At 47.2% G+C, this 18,530-nt stretch overlaps 1 protein-coding gene across 3 annotated transcripts in view; it reads right to left on the minus strand.

Moving 5' to 3' along the window:
* The window catches only part of ETV6 (ETS variant 6), a 245,253-nt gene extending 226,729 nt beyond the window's left edge, over nt 1-18,524 (minus strand). For all 3 annotated transcript variants that reach the window (XM_029955009.1, XM_029955006.1, XM_029955005.1), the window contains exon 1: nt 18,290-18,524. Coding sequence is in view for 2 of the 3 variants with exons in the window: in XM_029955006.1 (XP_029810866.1) it covers nt 18,290-18,322 (33 nt within the window). In the remaining variant the exon portion in view is untranslated. The remainder of the gene's footprint in view (nt 1-18,289) is intronic.
* Nucleotides 18,525-18,530: the final 6 nt, after the last annotated feature.

Below are 18,530 nucleotides of genomic sequence, written 5' to 3' on the forward strand. Positions count from 1 at the left end.
GTGATAAAGAAAAAGATTTCCATTGGAACAGAACAAGGAAAGTGCTCCCCAAAATGACTTTACGGAGGTGAGGAGACAACACAGACTGGCGGAAGATGAGGAGGGAAGCAGGGAGAGGTGGGGAAGTGAATGGTAAAGCTCAGTAGGCTAATAATAGAGAGAGAAGGAAGTAGTGCACCACAGGAGATAGAGACGCAGGGGAAGAAGGGCAGGCAGACGGGCCTGAGAATCGCTGGTAATTATCTCACTGCGCAAGAGGCAGCAACAGACAGGACCTTAAAAAAGAAAAGGGAAAGAAAAGAAAAAGTCCCTCTCCCCATACCTCCACACACCCACCCCACCCCCAACAACACACACCCACTTCTTTTGGATCAGACTTCGAAGCCACCCACAGTGCAGGCCTGAGATCATCAACTGTGGGCCTTATGGTAAAGAATTCTACTATTGGTTGTGAACAGTAGTTTGATGCTCTGGGAATGCATATGGGTGCAGGACGACAGTAATGCCCAGGAAAGGGGCAGTGGGTTTACAGAAAACTCAAAGATGTGTACATGTGTGGGGGTGTGTCCGTACTTAGACCCCCAACCTCGAGTCTCCTGCAAAGCTCAGAGAGTTCTGAGGGCCTGGAGACATGGCCCCGAGTTCAGTACAGGAAGCTGGAGGAAAGCCAAGTGCAGGAACACAGGGAGCAGCTGCCTTCCACTGTCGAGTGCAGGACCTGCTGAAGGAGTCAGACTCCTGGCCCATGAGGTCCAACGGCCTGCCCCGAAGATGGCCAGCAAGGAGGTGTGTGCTTCTGTGTGTTTGTTTAACAGAGGTAGCACACCTGGCTGGGCCATTGTGCAACCTAATCCCACAGGGGGAAAATTTCTCCAGATCTCTGCTGTGATCAGGTTCTGCCCTGAAGCCTCAGGCTTAAGTGTCCTCACAACTTCGATCCAGAAGAAAAGACAAACACACGAACTAATCCTTCTCTGTCCCAGCCAAGGGTCGTCACAAAGGAATAAGTTCAGAAAAGACCCTTGCGGTGTGGTGTCTTGGGTCATGGGGCGTCAGCTTCGCCACTCTGGGAGGCTGGCTGGAGGGAAGGCTCTTCCCTCAACAGCTCCGATCTCACAGGATTTTATTTTCAATAAAAGTGATTTATTAAAATATAATAGCATACCTTTTGGTAAGGCTTCCCACGTAAATAAAAAACATTCCCAGATCACACATAACCACTTAGGGTTTAGAAAATATGGTAACTTCTCAGTGGGGGGGGGGTCCCCTCCCACACAATTGCATGGGCACTTGATATTCCACTCTTGTTCTTATTTCAACAGCTTATTAAGAAAAGTGTCCTGAGGAGACGCCTGGGTGGTTCAGTCTGTTAAGTGTCCAACTTCGGCTCAGGTCATGATCTCACAGTTCATGGGTTCGAGCCCTACATCAGGCTCTGTCTTGATGGCTGAGCCTGGAGCCTGCTTCTGATTCTGTCTGTCTGTCGGTCTCTCTCTCTCTCTCTCTGCCGCTCCTCTGCTTGCACTCTGTCTCTCTCCCTCTCAAAAAAATAAATGAACATTTTAAAAAATTAAAAAAAGGGAAGTATCCTGAAATGTGCTCCCAGGCAGGTCACTGTAAACAACTGCAAGTGAAAACAAAGCCTGATGGCCCTAATACAGTTGTGGAGGTTCAAAAGTTTGTTCCAAGTAGGCTCTGAGCACAAGGACTGGAATTCCTCCTCGACCGAGTGGGGAGAGGCCCAAGGTTCAAGTCATTAGGAATCCCAGGTCTCAGCAGCACTCAGCCCCAGGTTCCTGTAAGCCTAGTTCTCTGTCTGGTGAGGATGGAAGGAGAGGAAGTGGACAGGAAAGAGATGGCCTCTAAATCAACAGTCTTGGCCGTGGAGAGGTTGAGCAAGGCCAGCAGTGGTGGGAGAAAACCAGAAAGCACCATTCTGTCCTGGATGTTAGGAGGTAGATGAGTGGAGCGCTCCCGAGGCCACACCATTAGTGCCTGCCGCACGCCCCCCCCCAGCGGCTCCATAAATGTGTGTTTGCCCTGGGAACACACAGGCCCATGCCCTTGCTGGTCCCCAACCAGCGTGGCTATAACAGCTCCCAACTTGCACACCACCCTCCCATTTGGAAGAGGCAAGGGAAACCTTGGCCTGCCAACGGGGACAGAAAGGCCTAGACAATCTAAGCGATGTGGAGACAGTCCCCTGTGGCTGAGCTGAGATGGAGGCCAGGAGAGCTGGCCAGCAGCTGCAATCTGGGTCTGAGAAAGAGTGCCCCCCGCAGGTAGCCGGGAAAACCTTGCAGGTGACAATTTGGGGAACCATCAAAGAACCCTTGCTGGGGTCTGGCTGGCTTCCAGAAGTTGAAATTTTTCACATATCTTGATGCCCCGCATCCCAGCTGCATGTTAAGGGCAGACAAGATAAGAAAATGAGCCATTTGGGCTTGTGTGGAAGGTCTAGGTACGTCTGCTTATACCTAAAAATACCTGACTTCTCCCACTTGGTCCAGTCCCCGCTTACCAGATTGTTCATAACCCTAACACAATCTCCTAAGAAGTAAGAGGCCCTGAGTTGCCCGCTGTAAACAGAAATGGTGGGGCCATCAGACGGGCCATCCATAAGACATGGCTTTGAGTTGTTTTTCTAGTCCTGTGGCACACTTCTCTCGGTTTAGGCCCCAGGGCAACAGGCTGGGAGTAAAATAAGAGCTCCAAGGAGATGAGCATCTCAGATAAGTGGAACAGAACAGAACACGGGATCAGGAGGAAAAAGCTGAAAAGAGCTGACCCAAGTACAGGGTCAGATTCTTCCCCTGACTTGGCAAGGCAATCACAGACTTCACAGAATGCTCAGGAAGCCGTGCTGCTCTTTTGGGCTCTCTCTGCCAACCAGCCAGGGGAGGAATGAGGTGAGGGGACGACAGGCAGCACACCCTCCCCCCCCCACAGAGGCTGGCTCCCAGAGGATCACGGCCCACAATGTCAAGACGCCACATGGTGGCTACACACAGCCATCAGCCCTCTCTCCAGGACCCAGTGGGATCCCGGGCCAAGCCAAGAAAGAGGGCAGATCAGTGCATAAGTTTACTCATTTGGGGCTGTCCATGCTTCTCCCTTCACATCTGACCTCAAGGTTCTCGAGCCTTTCTCCAGCTATCTGTGCTCCTCTCTAGAAGGTGGACAATCAAGAAGGAAAGAGTGAGTGGGTCCTGTGGGTGGGTCTGTCCAGTGCTGAAGTCTCGCAGGAGCACCTTAGGCATGGGGGCCAGCAGTGCAGTTAGCCTGGTCATGTGGCCCAACACTGCAACAAAAGCGAGCTCTCTTTCTTCCTTCCTGTACCTTTAAGGGGTAGTTGCTCAGGATTTCAGCTCTGCAAGGTGCTTGTATCACTGAGCCCATAACAGAAGCTTAATAAACATTTGTTGACTGAAAACCTTCTATTCGGATAAACATACATCAGACCTTCTCTGTACCAAGCACTGTGCTGCACACTGGAAACAAACAAACAAACAAATCCCTCAGACTCCTGCTCCCCATGGGCTCTCGCTGAATTTAGAGGATGACAAACCAACTGTAACAGGGCCATTGCCAATAGCAGGCATGTTCAATGAGTTGAAGGATGCTGTGCCTATCAGCAACTTCGGAAATGGGCTGTAGCTGACAAGCTGGCTACCAGGTGGGAAAAGGATAAGGGGAAGATTCCAGGCATTAGGCTCATTGTGTGGTTTGGGAGAAGAGCAGGTCTTGGTTGGAAGCTAAGATGGAGGGGGAGGTGGGAAGATTCTAGAAAAGTAGGGTGCCCCGGGGCCTTGCATGATGAAGGGCTGGGTTTCATCCTGAACTGCAGTGTCGAAAAGGAACTGAAGGGATCCAATTTTTACTTGTGAAGAATCATTGTGGGTCGGACTGGAAAGTGCAGGGTGTGGAGGCAGGAAGGTGAGATGGCAGACAACTGGAAAACCTAGGGCCGTCAGGAAGATGATGCCAGTGAGGACGGAGAAGAAAACACCACAGTGAGCGGGATGAGGTGTACAGCAGGACACCACCTTGCCTTGCCAGCCTGACAAGACAGAATCTCTGCTGTCCAGGAGCTACTGTCCAGCAGCCTTAAGAAGCAATAGTAGATGACTCTATTAGCGTGTCAGGGACCAGAGAAGGGTCATCACTCATGCCCCTTCATCCTGGATGGCGTTTGTGGCAGCACTGGCTTTACACTGGCCTTTGAAGAATGACAGAGAGGTGACTTGGCAGAACGATTCACTTACTATTCTCCTTTTGGCTGTTCTCCCCTGTGATTCGTACCCTGAACGGTTTTCTTTAGCTCTGTCTTTGTGGTAGAAGATCTCAGATGGATTCTCTGAACAGAAACCTCCACCAAGGAAAGCTACTACCATCCCTCACATTAATCCTGCTCATTGACAGCTCCTGATGGTCTCTGACCTATTCGGGGCACAGATAAATAAATAAAAACTAGAATAACAGAGCTTTGCCAGCCTAGCAAACCGATCCAGCCAGAGGATTATAAGAGACACCTGTTTTTTAACACAGCAGCTGTGAACACAGTAGAAGCGTGGCATCCTAGTAACAAGGAAGAGTTCTCATTAAAATCCAATAGTAGCAGAAACTGGCACAGACCAATGTTCAGCTATGACACCTGAGCACGAGAGTTCAACTCACATTAGATACCTAATAGGAGCACTGCTTTGCTGAACTTGGAAACCTGAACGCTACTTTGCTTATGGGGAGGTGACTGACCCATCCATCGAAGTCTTCTAAATCCGGAGAGTAGCTATTACACACACAGGGTATTTTCATACACAAACTGAAGCTTCTGAAGTTTAGCTGACCAAATACCTCTTCATTTAAGCCAGCTTAAAAAACAAAGCAGAACACAGCCCAATGTAGAATGTGGACACTCATGGAGAATGAAAGAAACAACATGTAAAATGTTCTCTTCAGTTCATTCACCACAGAAGACACACACACACACACACACACACACAGAATCTACCAACGTATAAACACCACAGGCAAACTATTTCGGAGCTCTAATATGTACACATTACCTTTTCAGACCAGACCAGGGAGATGCTCCTAGAAACAGCTTGTTAACAGCCCCTCACATTGCTGTTTAACAATCCGTTTATAGCCCATCAGAAAGCCAACCCTCCGAGGAGATATATTTTACATCTATATGTAAGGGTTTCTTGCCACAAGGCTGGGTTGTGTGCAATCTTTCACTCTATAAGCCAGAAAACAGATTATACCATAATTTCTGTGACTTATGATCCTGTGAGCATGTACGCAGAGTCACAAGAACAAACACTTAGAATAAAAGCAGGATGATGCGCAAGGAAGCACAAGCCATACCACATAGTCATGACTAGAACTAAAAATAGCATCAGAAGTCATGATGTCTGCGACCCTCTCACTGTTCTCCTTAGAATGCTCATTCTAACCTCCAGTGCATGTGCCTAAGCATGGGCCATCAGTAATTTTACCTAGGACCTCTCCCTGACCCAACGAAGCCACTTTCTAGGCTGGGGTGTGGAGCCATCTTTAAATGCACTCCAATTATAATGCCGTAAATGCACACAAATGAAAACAAAGAATGAACACGAACTGGCGAATTTGCCCCCAAAGGCTAACATTTGTGCCCTGGGGACAATAAAACCAGCTGAGAGACTGCCTTTCTGGCAACTGGTATACCAGAAACTCAGAGGGCCCAAGAACGGCCAATGGCCCAATAGGCTAGACTAACACTCGCCTCACCCAGTGTGGGGAAGTGTCCGGTCAGAACTTCCCCAAAGTAGCATGATCTTGTCAATACAGGCCCCACTAAGAGTCCCAAAAGGTTTACGAGAAGAGAACCCTCAAACAAGACCCCAAGGAGAATCACAGACACCAGTCTGGGGGCCAGGCCTCTGAAGGGGATTCTCTCCAATAATCCACCTGGCAGTGAGCCTGGCAGTCTAGAAACAGGAGCACCAAGGCAGAGTGACCGGATTTGCCCTAGGCTCTGCACGCCATCCTAAAATGGACCCAAATCAGAAAGTGGATGTGCTGTGAACTTACTTTCACCTGTAACCTAGATATAACCGACGCAAGAGACAAGAGGACTGTCTTCTAGTCCCCCCACACCTCCTCCTCCATGGTAAACCTTCAAATACCACAACTGAAATGGAAATGTACACAGAACCATCTTTCCCTTAAATCAGACTGCTCAACACGAGAGCTAACCACAAAAACACACATAGGCATTCCCCCTAGTTTAGAAAAGCTCCATTTGGCCATTTTACCAAATTTTCCAAGGCAGAAGAATTCTCAGAAGGGCAAGCCCAAAGTCACAGTGACTGATGCCCTTGGCCCACCTCTTCCATCTCCGCAGGAATAATAAGGCCTTTCAGGGGGGCCCCGTGGCTCTAGACCTTGTTTCCTTCTTGCAGTTTTAAGGTTCTTTTCTTTCTGAGGTTTTGTCCCACAGATCTCCCCTTGCACCCAAAAGACAATCACTTAACATCCTGCCATTGGTATCAGGGGCCCCTGGTTCGCTTCCTAAAGTAGGTACCATAGAAGAGCCAAAGTACTGGAAAGGGTGGGATTAAGTAACATAGATATTCTAATAGGTGCCCCCACTTGAGATATAACTGAATGTCCGGGTCCCTTTGCCCATCTCCCTGCCTGCCTTGGTGACATGCCGATAGCATGCTGAAAAAGATAAGATCATCACTCTGGCCTTCCCGTGCCCTCCAACATCCCCACTGGATTCCTCTGTGTTCAAAAGCTGCATCTGACCCGAAGGGGGCTTCTCCCTGCAGAGAAAGGGACCCTTGCCACCCAACTCGCAGTCAAAGGCACAGAGCCTCAGAGATACAAAAACAGCATAATGCAAAATTCAGAAAGTGTGCTTCTGTGCCTCTGGTTTTCTGAGGGTAGACTTTTTTTTTTTATACTTTTTTAATGTTTACTTATTTTTGAGAGAGAGAGAGCCAGCAAGCAGGGGAGGGGCAGAAAGAGTGGCAGAAGATCTGAAGCGGGCTCCATGCGCTGACAGCCAAGAACCTGAGTTGGGGCTCAAACTCACAAACCATGAGATCCTGATCTGACCCGAAGTTGGACGCTTAACCAACTGAGCCACCCAGGTTGCCCCTTGTAGGGTAAAGACTCTTACCTTTCTGGCTCATACGGTCTCTCCTCCCACCTTGTCCTAAAGTATTCGAGTCAGCAGACTAAGGGAAGGACTAAATAGCACCAAGTCAGAGAAGGAGCTGGCAGCTTTCCAGGGGATCTGGGATGTAGTCAGCCACGTCAGATCATCCAGGCCTCCCGGTCAGGGAATAGAGGACACTCCTAGACTGGGGATCTATGTTACTTTATGTTACTCATAATTTCAGTCCCAAATGACAGCTCTCCCACCTCGTTCACCTCACCTCAAACACAGACCACATCAAAAGGCACCAACTGAGAGGAACTCCTGACCGGCTGTCCCCACCCATCACTGGTCATTACTGTCAAGACCCTCGAGTGGGGAGAGCCATGGGTCTCTGCAGTGCAAAGTATCAGTCAAGTGACCTCATGATATGGGTTCTGAAAACCTCCCAGATCTCAGGTCAAAAGGAATATAAAGCAACTACAAATTGCACCAGGGGTCCAATCCTTCATACTTCCCATCTCCCAAAACTGGGTGTGCCAACTGTGTGGCAGGAAGCTGGGCACAAGCACGCAAACAGGCTCAGAGGAAAGAGATCTCACTTCTGTCCCTCTGGGGACCCCCGCCTGTGATCACAAATCTACACGTGGAAAGACACAGCTGGACCATATGGTGAGTCAGAAGGCTCTCTTAGATGGTTCTCCTGCAGGACTCTGATTCGATGGTCAAGGACAGTGTGGGAAAGACAAACAGTCTTGAAGCAACAGTGAATAACGAAGGAACTAAGAGAGAAGCCCCCTTCCCTTGGCTGAGCTCCTCCGAGCAATCCAGAAAAGAGCTCAGCAAACTCCCATTCCCCTTTCCATCAAGTCTGTGTGACATCTCCTCTTGCCGACCCCGATGCAGATACATTGATCTGAGTATTAATTAGTAGGCTTTGGACAACACCAACTCTAAATTGTCTCTTGACCTGGGTTCTCCACCAGGAAGCCCAGCGCTGCTCTGGCCACACTCGCAGCCAGGCGGACAGATCTGAGCCCTCTCCTCTCTTTCCCATCTCCCAGCTCTGCCACCAGGGCCACATCCGGACCCACACTTTCACTAGGGGATAAGGAAAGGTGCTAGGGAAATGGGTAACTTCAGAGACAAACAGACTGTTCTTTGGGGCTTGATTTTTTTTTTTTTTTTTTTAATTACCAGCCTGATTTCTATCTGCAGCTCCTTTCTTCCAGGAAGTAGTTTAGAGTCAGCATCTCATCTTTGGTTACAGCTTCCTCACATACAGGAGATGTCAGTGGAGCAGGGGTTACTTACTGCCTGTTACGCAGATAAGTCTTCGGAAAGATAAAGTTACATGGGCTGTCATAACCCACCAGGGAGGGGAAAGGCGGCTGAGAAGAAAATCGCCAGCATTCACTTGTGTTTTCCAAGGAAGAGTGCAGGAAACAGTTTCTTTCCAAACCTATGTTCTTTCTCCAACAGTCCGAAAGCACCCACACCTGCCACATGAGGTCAGCGGAAGAGGAGCTAACATCCTCCCCACTGTGCCTCAAAAAGAATCATTTTCCAGCCTATATTTCATCTTCTCATTTAACGTGGACCTACAGATGAGAAGTCAGGAACGCATTTCAAGTCCATGGCGAAGAGAATAAAGCTGCTGAAAACAGGTCCTTCAGTCCCTTAACGTCTAAAAACAAAGGCTCCCTCGTGCCCCAATGTAACAAATATGGCTTTCTCAGACTCTTCTGTATAAACTTCCACTGAGAGCCACAGACTCCCAGCTCTTGGAACTGGAAATTCACCACCCCGCAGCAAACAGTGTCTGCTCTGTGGTCAGACAGTGGAACCGCCTGTTCAACAAAAGCGGACGAAACAACCGGTGCCCTCGTTCAAGTCTCGCCCCAGCCGCAAATAATAAGCAACTGTGTGAACAAGCAGATCCCTGAATAGGTTCAAATACTTGAGTGCTGAGTAATAATGCTAGCTAGAGTCACTGTGCAGAACTTCCAGGCTTAGGGTTTTGTTTTGTTTTGTTTTTTCCTTTTCTTTTTATCTTTGAAACTTATTCAGAACCATACTAGCTAGTCCCTCAAAACTTTACTGGAAGATGCAAAAGGCCTTGGTTATTTTCCTGTCATTGCGGCTGGCTCATCAATCCTACTGTCAAGGCTTGCATTCAATTAAAGTGAAACTATGAGCTTTGCTCAACCAGGACTGAGTGACCCCAGCCCTATGAGAAACTCAGTGGGACAGTGGCAAGGACGCTTGCTGGGAGTCGGCCAACCTGGGAGGCCTAGATTTTTGCTTCGGGAGGTGCCATCTACTATCCGTGTGAGCTTCAGCAAACCATCAACATCTCTGGCCGCTGCGCCAGCTGTATAATGTAGGCACCAGACTAGGAAATCTCTGGTTCTTTCTAGATCTAGACAGGATACATCAAGGGGGAGAAGAAGTACCTTTTTTTTTTTTTTTAACAGAGTAAGTTGCCGCATTATGAAATGGATATATCCCAAGAGACAGGTATGTTTATTACCACTTCAGATGAGTTAACAGGTTGAAGATGAAGATTAATACATTCAAGTTCAGGAACCAGGAGTCCCATTCACGTCGGTCTACTCCCAGATCTGTGTTCTTCCCCTAGAAGGGCTCGGCAGTAAGGCAAGGACTTACATGCCCCTCTTCCCAGCAACTTACAATCCTCTTAAGGGAAACTGACTTTACTGATAAGAACCAAAGTTCATTCGCAGAATGAAATGCGAATCAAAATCTGAAGTAGAGGTGACTGGAACTACATTGTGGCAACACTTACATCATTGAGCACACTCACCCACAGTGCCCATGCCAGCGGGGCCATGCGTCCTTTTCAGGTCATTCAGGAAATGAGATCGTTTTCCGTATGTCTGCCTCCCACACACAAAGGGAAAAGACTCCCAAGGAGTACACAGGTCTGGTGAGCATACAGATTTATTGGATAGCTCCTTCCTGTCTTCACTGGGGACTAACATATTTTTCAGAAGTCATTCATCCAGATAACTGAAGCGTAGCCTTTTAAAACTTCACATTATTTTTATGCCAAACATTTTTGTTGGATAGCTTTCCAAAACGCATTACATTTTCTCACTTCCTAAATCTCATAACTTAAAGCTTGTCTTTAACTTGGAAGTCATAATTATGATCATTAATATCATCAGTCATCGTGTGGTGCCGTACAAATGGGTTTAACTCTATAGAGGAGTCCTCGTGAGGAAGCTATGCTTTCTGAACTCTTGTCTGCTCTAGAGCACTCTTCCTCAGCCAGTGTTGGAAGGACATGGCCCGAGAACAGAACACCTGATGCTGACACCGGCTCAGCCAGAAGGCACGACGATGCGACCTCAGGCATGCCATTTAAATGCCAAAGAACTCAGGGGCACCGGGGTGGCTCAGTCGATTAAGTGTTCGACTTCGGCTCAGGTCAGGTCAGGATCTCATAGTCCATGGATTCAAGCCCGGTGTCTACTTTGCTTCGGATTCTGTGTCTCCGTCTCTCTCTGCCTCTCCCCTGCTTGTGCTCTGTCTCAATAAAAACATTACAAAATCAATAAATAAATGCCAAAGGACGCAGTTTCCTCATCTGTTTCATGAGGAAATTTGGACTGGGCTTTCTTAGATTCCCTCTCATTACCTCCACACACCTCTCTCTGCTTCCTTCCTCATATCTGCTCTGTACACAGGCTTCGTTAGAGCCGTTTGAATCCAAAATGTTGTGAAGTCAGATGACCAAAATTCTCGCTTCGCTCAAGTTAAATAAACCAGGCCAGTGTGCTCAGGCTATCAGGAAAGAGGGAGGGGGAAAAAAGATGATTCCTTTGGTGGGAGAGAGTCATCAGGGAGTACCTAAAAAGACCTCAAACAGATTCCCAGAAGTCACACAGTATTGAGGATGCACAGGAGGCATGGGTTAAAGGAAAACTTAATGTTGATGGACAGCATAAAAAGGTGCAAGGGAGGAAAAATAAGTAAGCTGTGGAAGGAAAAGAGACTGACCAGAGAGTGACGTGGACAAAGGTGTCCAACCCAGAGGCTACGTGGGTTGAGAAGATGCCGTGCAGCCTATCACCCACGTAAGGCGAAAGGAGGTGCCAGGGGAAAGATGAGAAAGGCAGAGAGCGAACAGAAAGGTTTCTGACAACATGAAGGGCCCAAAATGAAACCCGTCAAAAGCCAAAATATCACTAGGGAATACCAAAGATTGGAATAAAAATGGAAGAGCTGGACATTGATTTGAAGGCGGTTTGCACACCGTGGCCATCTGGATCTCCTCACTGTGCGAGAAACAGGAACCCAAAACAGGAAAGAAAGTGGGGACCTCATGAACATCTTGGCCGCCCCACGCCTGCCCCTCATCCAGCTCATGTGAGGCTGCACCATCACCCATCACTCTCGATTTCCTACTGTTCTTCATAAAGATGGCCGCCTCTGAGAATGGTCATGGAAAATGCTTTAGAACTGTAGACCTTAGCTTTACCACACATGGCAGGTAAGCACTTGAGCCAAGACATGGCTGAAACACTCCCAGCTTCAGAATCCTCCAGAATTCTCTCTTCAAGAGAGTTGTGAAGAGTAAGCAAAATAATGGAGATAAAACACTTAGCACACAGACCAGCATGCAAGGGTATTCCATACATAAATTTGCCGGTGGGGATGAAGGAGGAGGAAGGGTTAGAAGGGGAGAAAATGTAGGTGCAATGACCACTAAAATGACTGACACCTTTAATTACAGAACTGGGAAAGCTGCAAAATGCAAGGGTTCCACAGTTTTCCATAAGCACAGTCCACACTTAACCAACTCGGGCTACCGCCTTCCTCATTCAACGCCCCCACCATCCTCCCACAGTCTGAAAATTCCAGATCATTTAGACAAAGACCATTAAGACTATTAAGAAAAAAGGCTGATCAAATAATATATTTGTGGTACTATTTCAACACTGAAAGAACAGTCTCAAGCACACAGTAGCACTCATTTCTAACCAACAGATGATATGGAACACGAGTCATTTTTGCCTATTTGCTGGGGCTCGTCCTGAGATGCCCCAGTGAACTTTATTCATCTGGTTCCTGTATGTTCAGAAATAAATTTAAAAATACATTTTCTGTTTAATGGGCTATAATTCTAACTTCTTGCTAATTCAGCCTAGTCTTCCGTTCCCCAAATACGAGGTTTGGCAGGGATATGTCTTTGACTGGGAAACCCAGAGTACACTCACACTCATTCTCTTCAACAAATGGACACAGAGATTGGTTCCTTACACACATCTAACAACAAATATAGCAGGGCCAGACCCTGCCTGAAAACAAATGCCAGTGCTTCTTCTAAAGTCACATTCACAGAGAAAAATATCCCAACTGTAACCCCACACCCTAGGGGGCTTCATTTAACACGGAAATATTCAGCTAGGAGAACCACACCAAAGGGCAACTTCTAAAAACTGCTAATAAGGGGCACCTGGGTGGCTCAGTCAGTTAAGCCTCGGACTTCAGCTCGGCTCACGATCTCACGGTCTGTGAGTTCGAACCCCTCATCGGGCTCTGTGCTGACAGCTCAGGGCCTGGGGCCTGCTTCGAATTCTGTGTCTCCCTCTCTCTCTCTGCCTCTTCCCCCCTGCTCTGTCTCAAAAATAAAATAAAAACATCAAAAAAAATTTTTTAAGTAATTAAAAAGTAAAAATTGGTAATAAAATGAAATGGCTCTTCCTATTCCTCCCAATAACCCCATGGCTCCTTGTCCCTTTGCCTTCCTCGGTGTGAGTACACACAGGCTCAATCCAGATTTACAGAATTTCTCTTAGTTCTCTGGTAGCCACATTGGGGGTACTTCTTCCTTTGACTGACCTATGTGAAGGAAGGAAGCTACTTTTCTAGAACCAGCTGCCATGTTTTTAGCTGATGCTGTTTGAAACAGGAAGCTGACTACACCTAAAGTGTGGCCACCCCTGGATGAAAGACCCTATGGCCCACTCAAGGTTTCCTCAGAAAGGGACGCTTTCAATAACAGACCCTTTTCCCGCAGCCAGCGCAGAAGCTCCCAACTTCTCACACACTGCCACATCCCACCGCCCCACCTTTGGGCATACATCCAACGGCCTTAAAGCAGGATCTCAAAGAGATAATTGCACGTCTAAGTTCACTACAGCTTGATTCACAACAGCCACAAGACAGAAGTAACCAAAATCTCCATCAACAGATGAGTGGGCAAAGCAAACGGGGTATACACATAAAATGGAATATCATGCAGCCTTACAACAAGAAGGAAATCCCGTGCCACGCTATGGTACAACGTGGAGGAACCTCAAAGACGTTACGATAAGCAAAATAACAATAATATAGGATTCCACTTCCATAAAGTACTCAAGTAGTCAAAAGCATAGTCACAGGAAATAGAAAGGTGATTACCGAGGGCTGGGAGGAGGGGAGAGAGTACAGTGTTCAGTTAGTGTTTAGTGGGAACAGAGCTTCTGAGTGGCAAGATGAAAAAGTTCTAGAGATCCGAATATACTTATCACTACTGAACTGGATGCTTAAAAATGGATAAGATAGTGTGTGGAATGTTGTGTGTTTCTTACAATAAAAAAAAAAAATTGGTGCTGCAAACAGTGGTGCAAATACAGGTCTATCAAGCCCCTCTTCCCTGATCCCCTACTCCTACTACTTCCTCTTCTCGAATCCAACAATATACCCTCTGGGCCCAATGCTCCCCCCACACATATCTCCCTTGGCACATACCTCCGTGCTCTCATACCAGCTGGCTTGGGATTAAAATGGACCAAGCTAGGAAGTGCCAGAGAGAGTGCAGCCTATTGTATCGAATTTCCTTGGCCTTTTATAGGGATGCACCATAAACCAAACAATGCAGTGCAGGGCCCTGAGAACACGGCTTATGCTGCTCTAAACCTGGCCCGGTCACCAATTAGCTAAAGCCAGCCAGTGAGCTCTCTGGACCGCCCCTCTCTATAAAAATAGAAGGCTGGGGCGCCCAGGGGCTCAGTCAGTTAAGCATCCGACTTCGGCTCAGGTCATGATCTCGAGGTTGGTGGGTTGGAGCCCCGCATCAGGCTCTGTGCTGACAGCTCAGAGCCTGGAACCTGCTTCTGATTCTGTGTCTCCCTCTCTCTCTGCCCCTCCCCCACTCATGCTCTGTTTCTGTCTCAATAATAAATAAACATAAAAAATTTTAAATAAAAAAAATAGGAGGCTGGCCCAGGTGATCTCTAAGGTCTCCCAGCTTTGAAATCCTGAAAGTTCCCTGATTCAATTATCCAAGAAACTAGGGGAAACTTAGAAGCCTGCTAACCTGAGCCTAAAGTGATTCTAAAATAATTCTTCAGGTCCTTTTATTATCTGTTACTTAATTCCTTCGTCTGTTTAGACACAAAAGGTTTTTTTTATTTTATCAAAATAACAAAAATAGTATTATTATACCAAAATTCTATTGATTATCATTTTTGGACAGACACCCAGAGAGTGCTCTAGGCCTCCTTGAGACAGCAATGTGGCTCTATTAAATACTGGACACAAGCTAATGGATGCAGGGGTTAAGTTCAGCCTTTGGTACACAGAGACAGACAGAGGAAAGGGCACTGACCTCCTCCCATGCCTCACTTCAAATCAGCAACATTAGTGGGGAACATTTCTGTGCCAGGTTGCCAAGCTAGGTACAAGATACATCGCTAAACCCAAGGAGTTCAGAGTCCAGTAGGGAAACCTGGACTCACTCTATCTATCCATCCATCCATCCATCCATCCATCCCAGTTAGTAACAACAACAACAAAAGATGTCTTTCTGCCAAGAAAGCCAACGATACTGGAGAGTAGAGACAAGGAAGGAAGGCAGAGAAAAGGGGAAGAGGAAGTTATACCACTAGTTCTGGTAACCTGAATGGCCCTCACGACTCAAACACCCCGCCAAGACATGAAGGACTATGTCTGCCAGGCCATAACCATGTTCCACAGCAAGCTGGCCACGCTTAACACTGAACAGGTGATTCAAAGGTGAAGGCTGATGATAGAAAAGACAGCCACCTCCTTCCTCCCATGACCAGCACATTCAGCCACAAAATCCTCTGAAAAACGTTATTTGACTTTTTATTTGACATAGCTGGTTGCTTCCGTCCTTACATTTGAACAGTCCCAGTGATCAGGTAGGGAAGCATTTAAACTCTTGGATGGACAGTGCCACTCCATGCGTGGGGCCGCTCAGTGCAGAGAGACAGCGAGGGAACCGTGAAAGTTTGGATGATTTGGACTAGTCAACCTGTCTTCTCCTGTACAATGCACATCTGATAGTCAGCCCCCTAGGTGATGGAAAGATGCCTATAAAATGCAAAAGAAATACAGAAGCGCTTCTTGGCCATCCAACGTCAACCACACCACATATGTGATACAAACAAAGGGTGTCACGGATTGACTGATTGAAAAACTTTCACCTTAGAAATTGCACCCAAATCATACACTACCCTTTTCTAGTGGAACAGACACTGTTCGGAAGTAAATGAAGCACTTCCCTCTGTGGCTGCCTCGGGCCAGGCTCCTCTGTGAGCCATCACACCAGTGGCGGAGGAATTTACTGCCTGCTGACCAGCTGAAGAATAGGAGCAAGGGAGGAAGGTTTCAGGAGGGGAGCAGAGGAGTAAGGGAAATCCCTCCACATAGAGCCAGGCTTCCATGTCACATGTCTTCAATCCATCAGATTCATCAGCTCATCCTTGAAAGCTTCTGACGTTCCTCCTCTGCTCCACAGAAAAGTTGATTGTTTACTGGACTGTAGAAGCAATCCCGGTACTTGCTTGTGGGTTACCAGCAAACATTGTTTATTATGCAGTCACTGTACCAACATCCCAAGGACTAAATGAAACACTGCACACATCACCAGAACGTTTTCAGATGACCCGGAATAATCCCCAGTCCTTGATCTGCAGCACTTATTACTGGAACACAGTGAATTAACCAAAAGCCTTGCGGGGAAAAAAAACTTCACTTATGTGCACCTAAACATATACACAGTGTAAGCAAACAGTCATATACTGGCTCGGTGAAAAACCATTCAAAGAAAAGTGATACTTCATTACTAGTGGAGAGCATTCGATCTATTGCAACTACACAGAAATACAAAGTCAGGAAAAGAGGCACCTAAAAAAGAAAAAAAACTGAGGATAAGCAATAAGGGAAAAGAAGACCTGCAAACTGTGACTGCAATTTTTATGTCACATTTAAGGCAGTGTTTTGTCTGGGTTTGGGACTGGTTCTGCATGTCTGAGGAAGGAAAGGGGCTGCAGGACTCTTCCCACTGGGGTACAACAGACAAGCCACACAGTAGCACACACAAACACACATGAGCCCATCAGAACGCCAGGGATTTGCAGTCCCTTTAAAAGAGGTTATTAAGAGAAGTCGCTGAAAGGAGAGCTTTTTGTTTCATTCACTTGAATACGACCACCCCATAGGTGGTCCAGTTTTTCTGACGCCAGAGTTATTACCATGGAGCTAAATATAATTTACTGATTTAATACCTATTAAGTTACCTCTGTTTGTGTTGTGAAGTGTCAAAATAGATAATCCTTACTGTGCTCCTTGTAGAATCTAATTCACACAGCAAACGAAACTAGTTTTGAAGTATCAAAGTACCTTAAATTATTTACTGGGACACCCCCTTCACCACAGGCAGCCGGCTCACCCCCGGTATGTACAAACACAGAAGCCCAAAAGTTCCGCTGGGCATTTCTGGGAGGCAAAAACAAAGAAACCCAACCCACTTTTTAAGTTCACATTAGCCTCACATTAAAACCCATGAAAACCGCACCTGATAAGAAACACTAAAATCAGAGTATAATTATGAAAACCTAGCAAGCAAATATAATAAAATACTGTTCCCTTTCAAGAGATCCTAATGGAAAAGCCATGTTAAAACAGGAAAGGTTTCTCTAATTCCCCACAGATGAGGAAAACAGGTTATGTGTTCATTGTTTCTGCAGTGTCCACTCAATGAGCACATATTAAACGGCCCAAGCCAAAAACAAACGAACTTCAGTGGCTTCAGCCTCTAGCAGAAGCAGAAGACTTTGCCACCTGGAGACTGATGGAATCGTGAAATAAGTAAAGTGCACAATAAATACGGCGATGGGAGAAATAATTGGGGGACGGGGACAAATCATCTTGCCTCCTCACGGTGGCAAACTTTACAACTTTTTAGAAGCAACAAACCACAGCACTACCGGCTCTATAGCTATCAATACACACGTATATGTACTGGAACCCAAGCACCGTGTCTGCAAACACCCACCATCGGGCATTTACAATACTGCAAAACACGACCAGAAAGCCGGGAAATTTCTACTGGTAGACACCCTCCCTGCTCTGTCAAAAAGGGAAGGTCACTTTGCCTGGTCACTCAGATAATGCATCACAGGAGTTTTCTACTTTGGGATTACTCAAATTTCCTATGCATCGGAGTACAATGACCATTCCGCAACTTTAATTACCTTGGTTTAAAAAAGAATGAAATTCATTGTGCAAATGCCCAGGAAAAGCTGACACTAAGGCTGTCTCTCCGACAGCACTTGAAATTGCAATCAGAGGAGAAGGGAAAAAATCCAGTCAGATCTGATCCGGGGAGTCCCTTAAGGGGGGAAAAAAGTGACTGCTTCCCCAACGTGGGGGGGCTGAAGAACTTTTTTTTCCTAAGGGGACGACCCCTCCGGAACAAAAGTTACATTTCAGTCACATGTTGGCAGTAGGAGCAGGTCTGTTGTTTTGTTTTGTTTCTTTTTTCTTTTTCTTTTTTTACAATGACGGGGATGTCTTATATTCTAGAGACCACTCGGTCTCCTCCTGCCCAATTGTGACAGGCATTTAATTGTCAAAAATAAAGGGGAGGTGGGTTTGGGGGAGCGAGGAGCCGAGATGGGGCTCGGCGGGGGGAGCAGCAAGGTTACACGAAAGGGTACAGCCGCCGCCACGAGCTGCATCTCCTTTCCCGGCGCCCCAAATAATTCACTGCAACCGAAGCAACTGCAACAGCCCCCTCGGAAGAGCCCAGCACGGCTGCCCCGGCCGGTGCAGCTCAAGGATTTCGAGCACGCAGAGGGAGGGGGAGAAGATCTTTACCTTAATGCTACACTGAGCAGGAGTCTCAGACATGTCTCACAGCGAGAGAGATCAGGAAGTTCTCAGTTTTTTTCCACTTTCCTTTCCTCTCCCCAACCCAGAAGCGCTCCACGGCCAGCCGGACGCGGTCATTTAAGAAGTTTCTTGCAGCATCGCTCCCGGCAGCCGCCCCGGGGGTCTGCGAGCGCGCGGGGCGGGGCGGCCGGCGGAGTTGGGCGCGCGGGGCGGCGGGGGCGTGGGA

The sequence above is a fragment of the Suricata suricatta genome, chromosome 10 (assembly GCF_006229205.1).
Source record: "Suricata suricatta isolate VVHF042 chromosome 10, meerkat_22Aug2017_6uvM2_HiC, whole genome shotgun sequence".
NCBI classification, from domain to species: Eukaryota; Metazoa; Chordata; class Mammalia; order Carnivora; family Herpestidae; genus Suricata; species Suricata suricatta.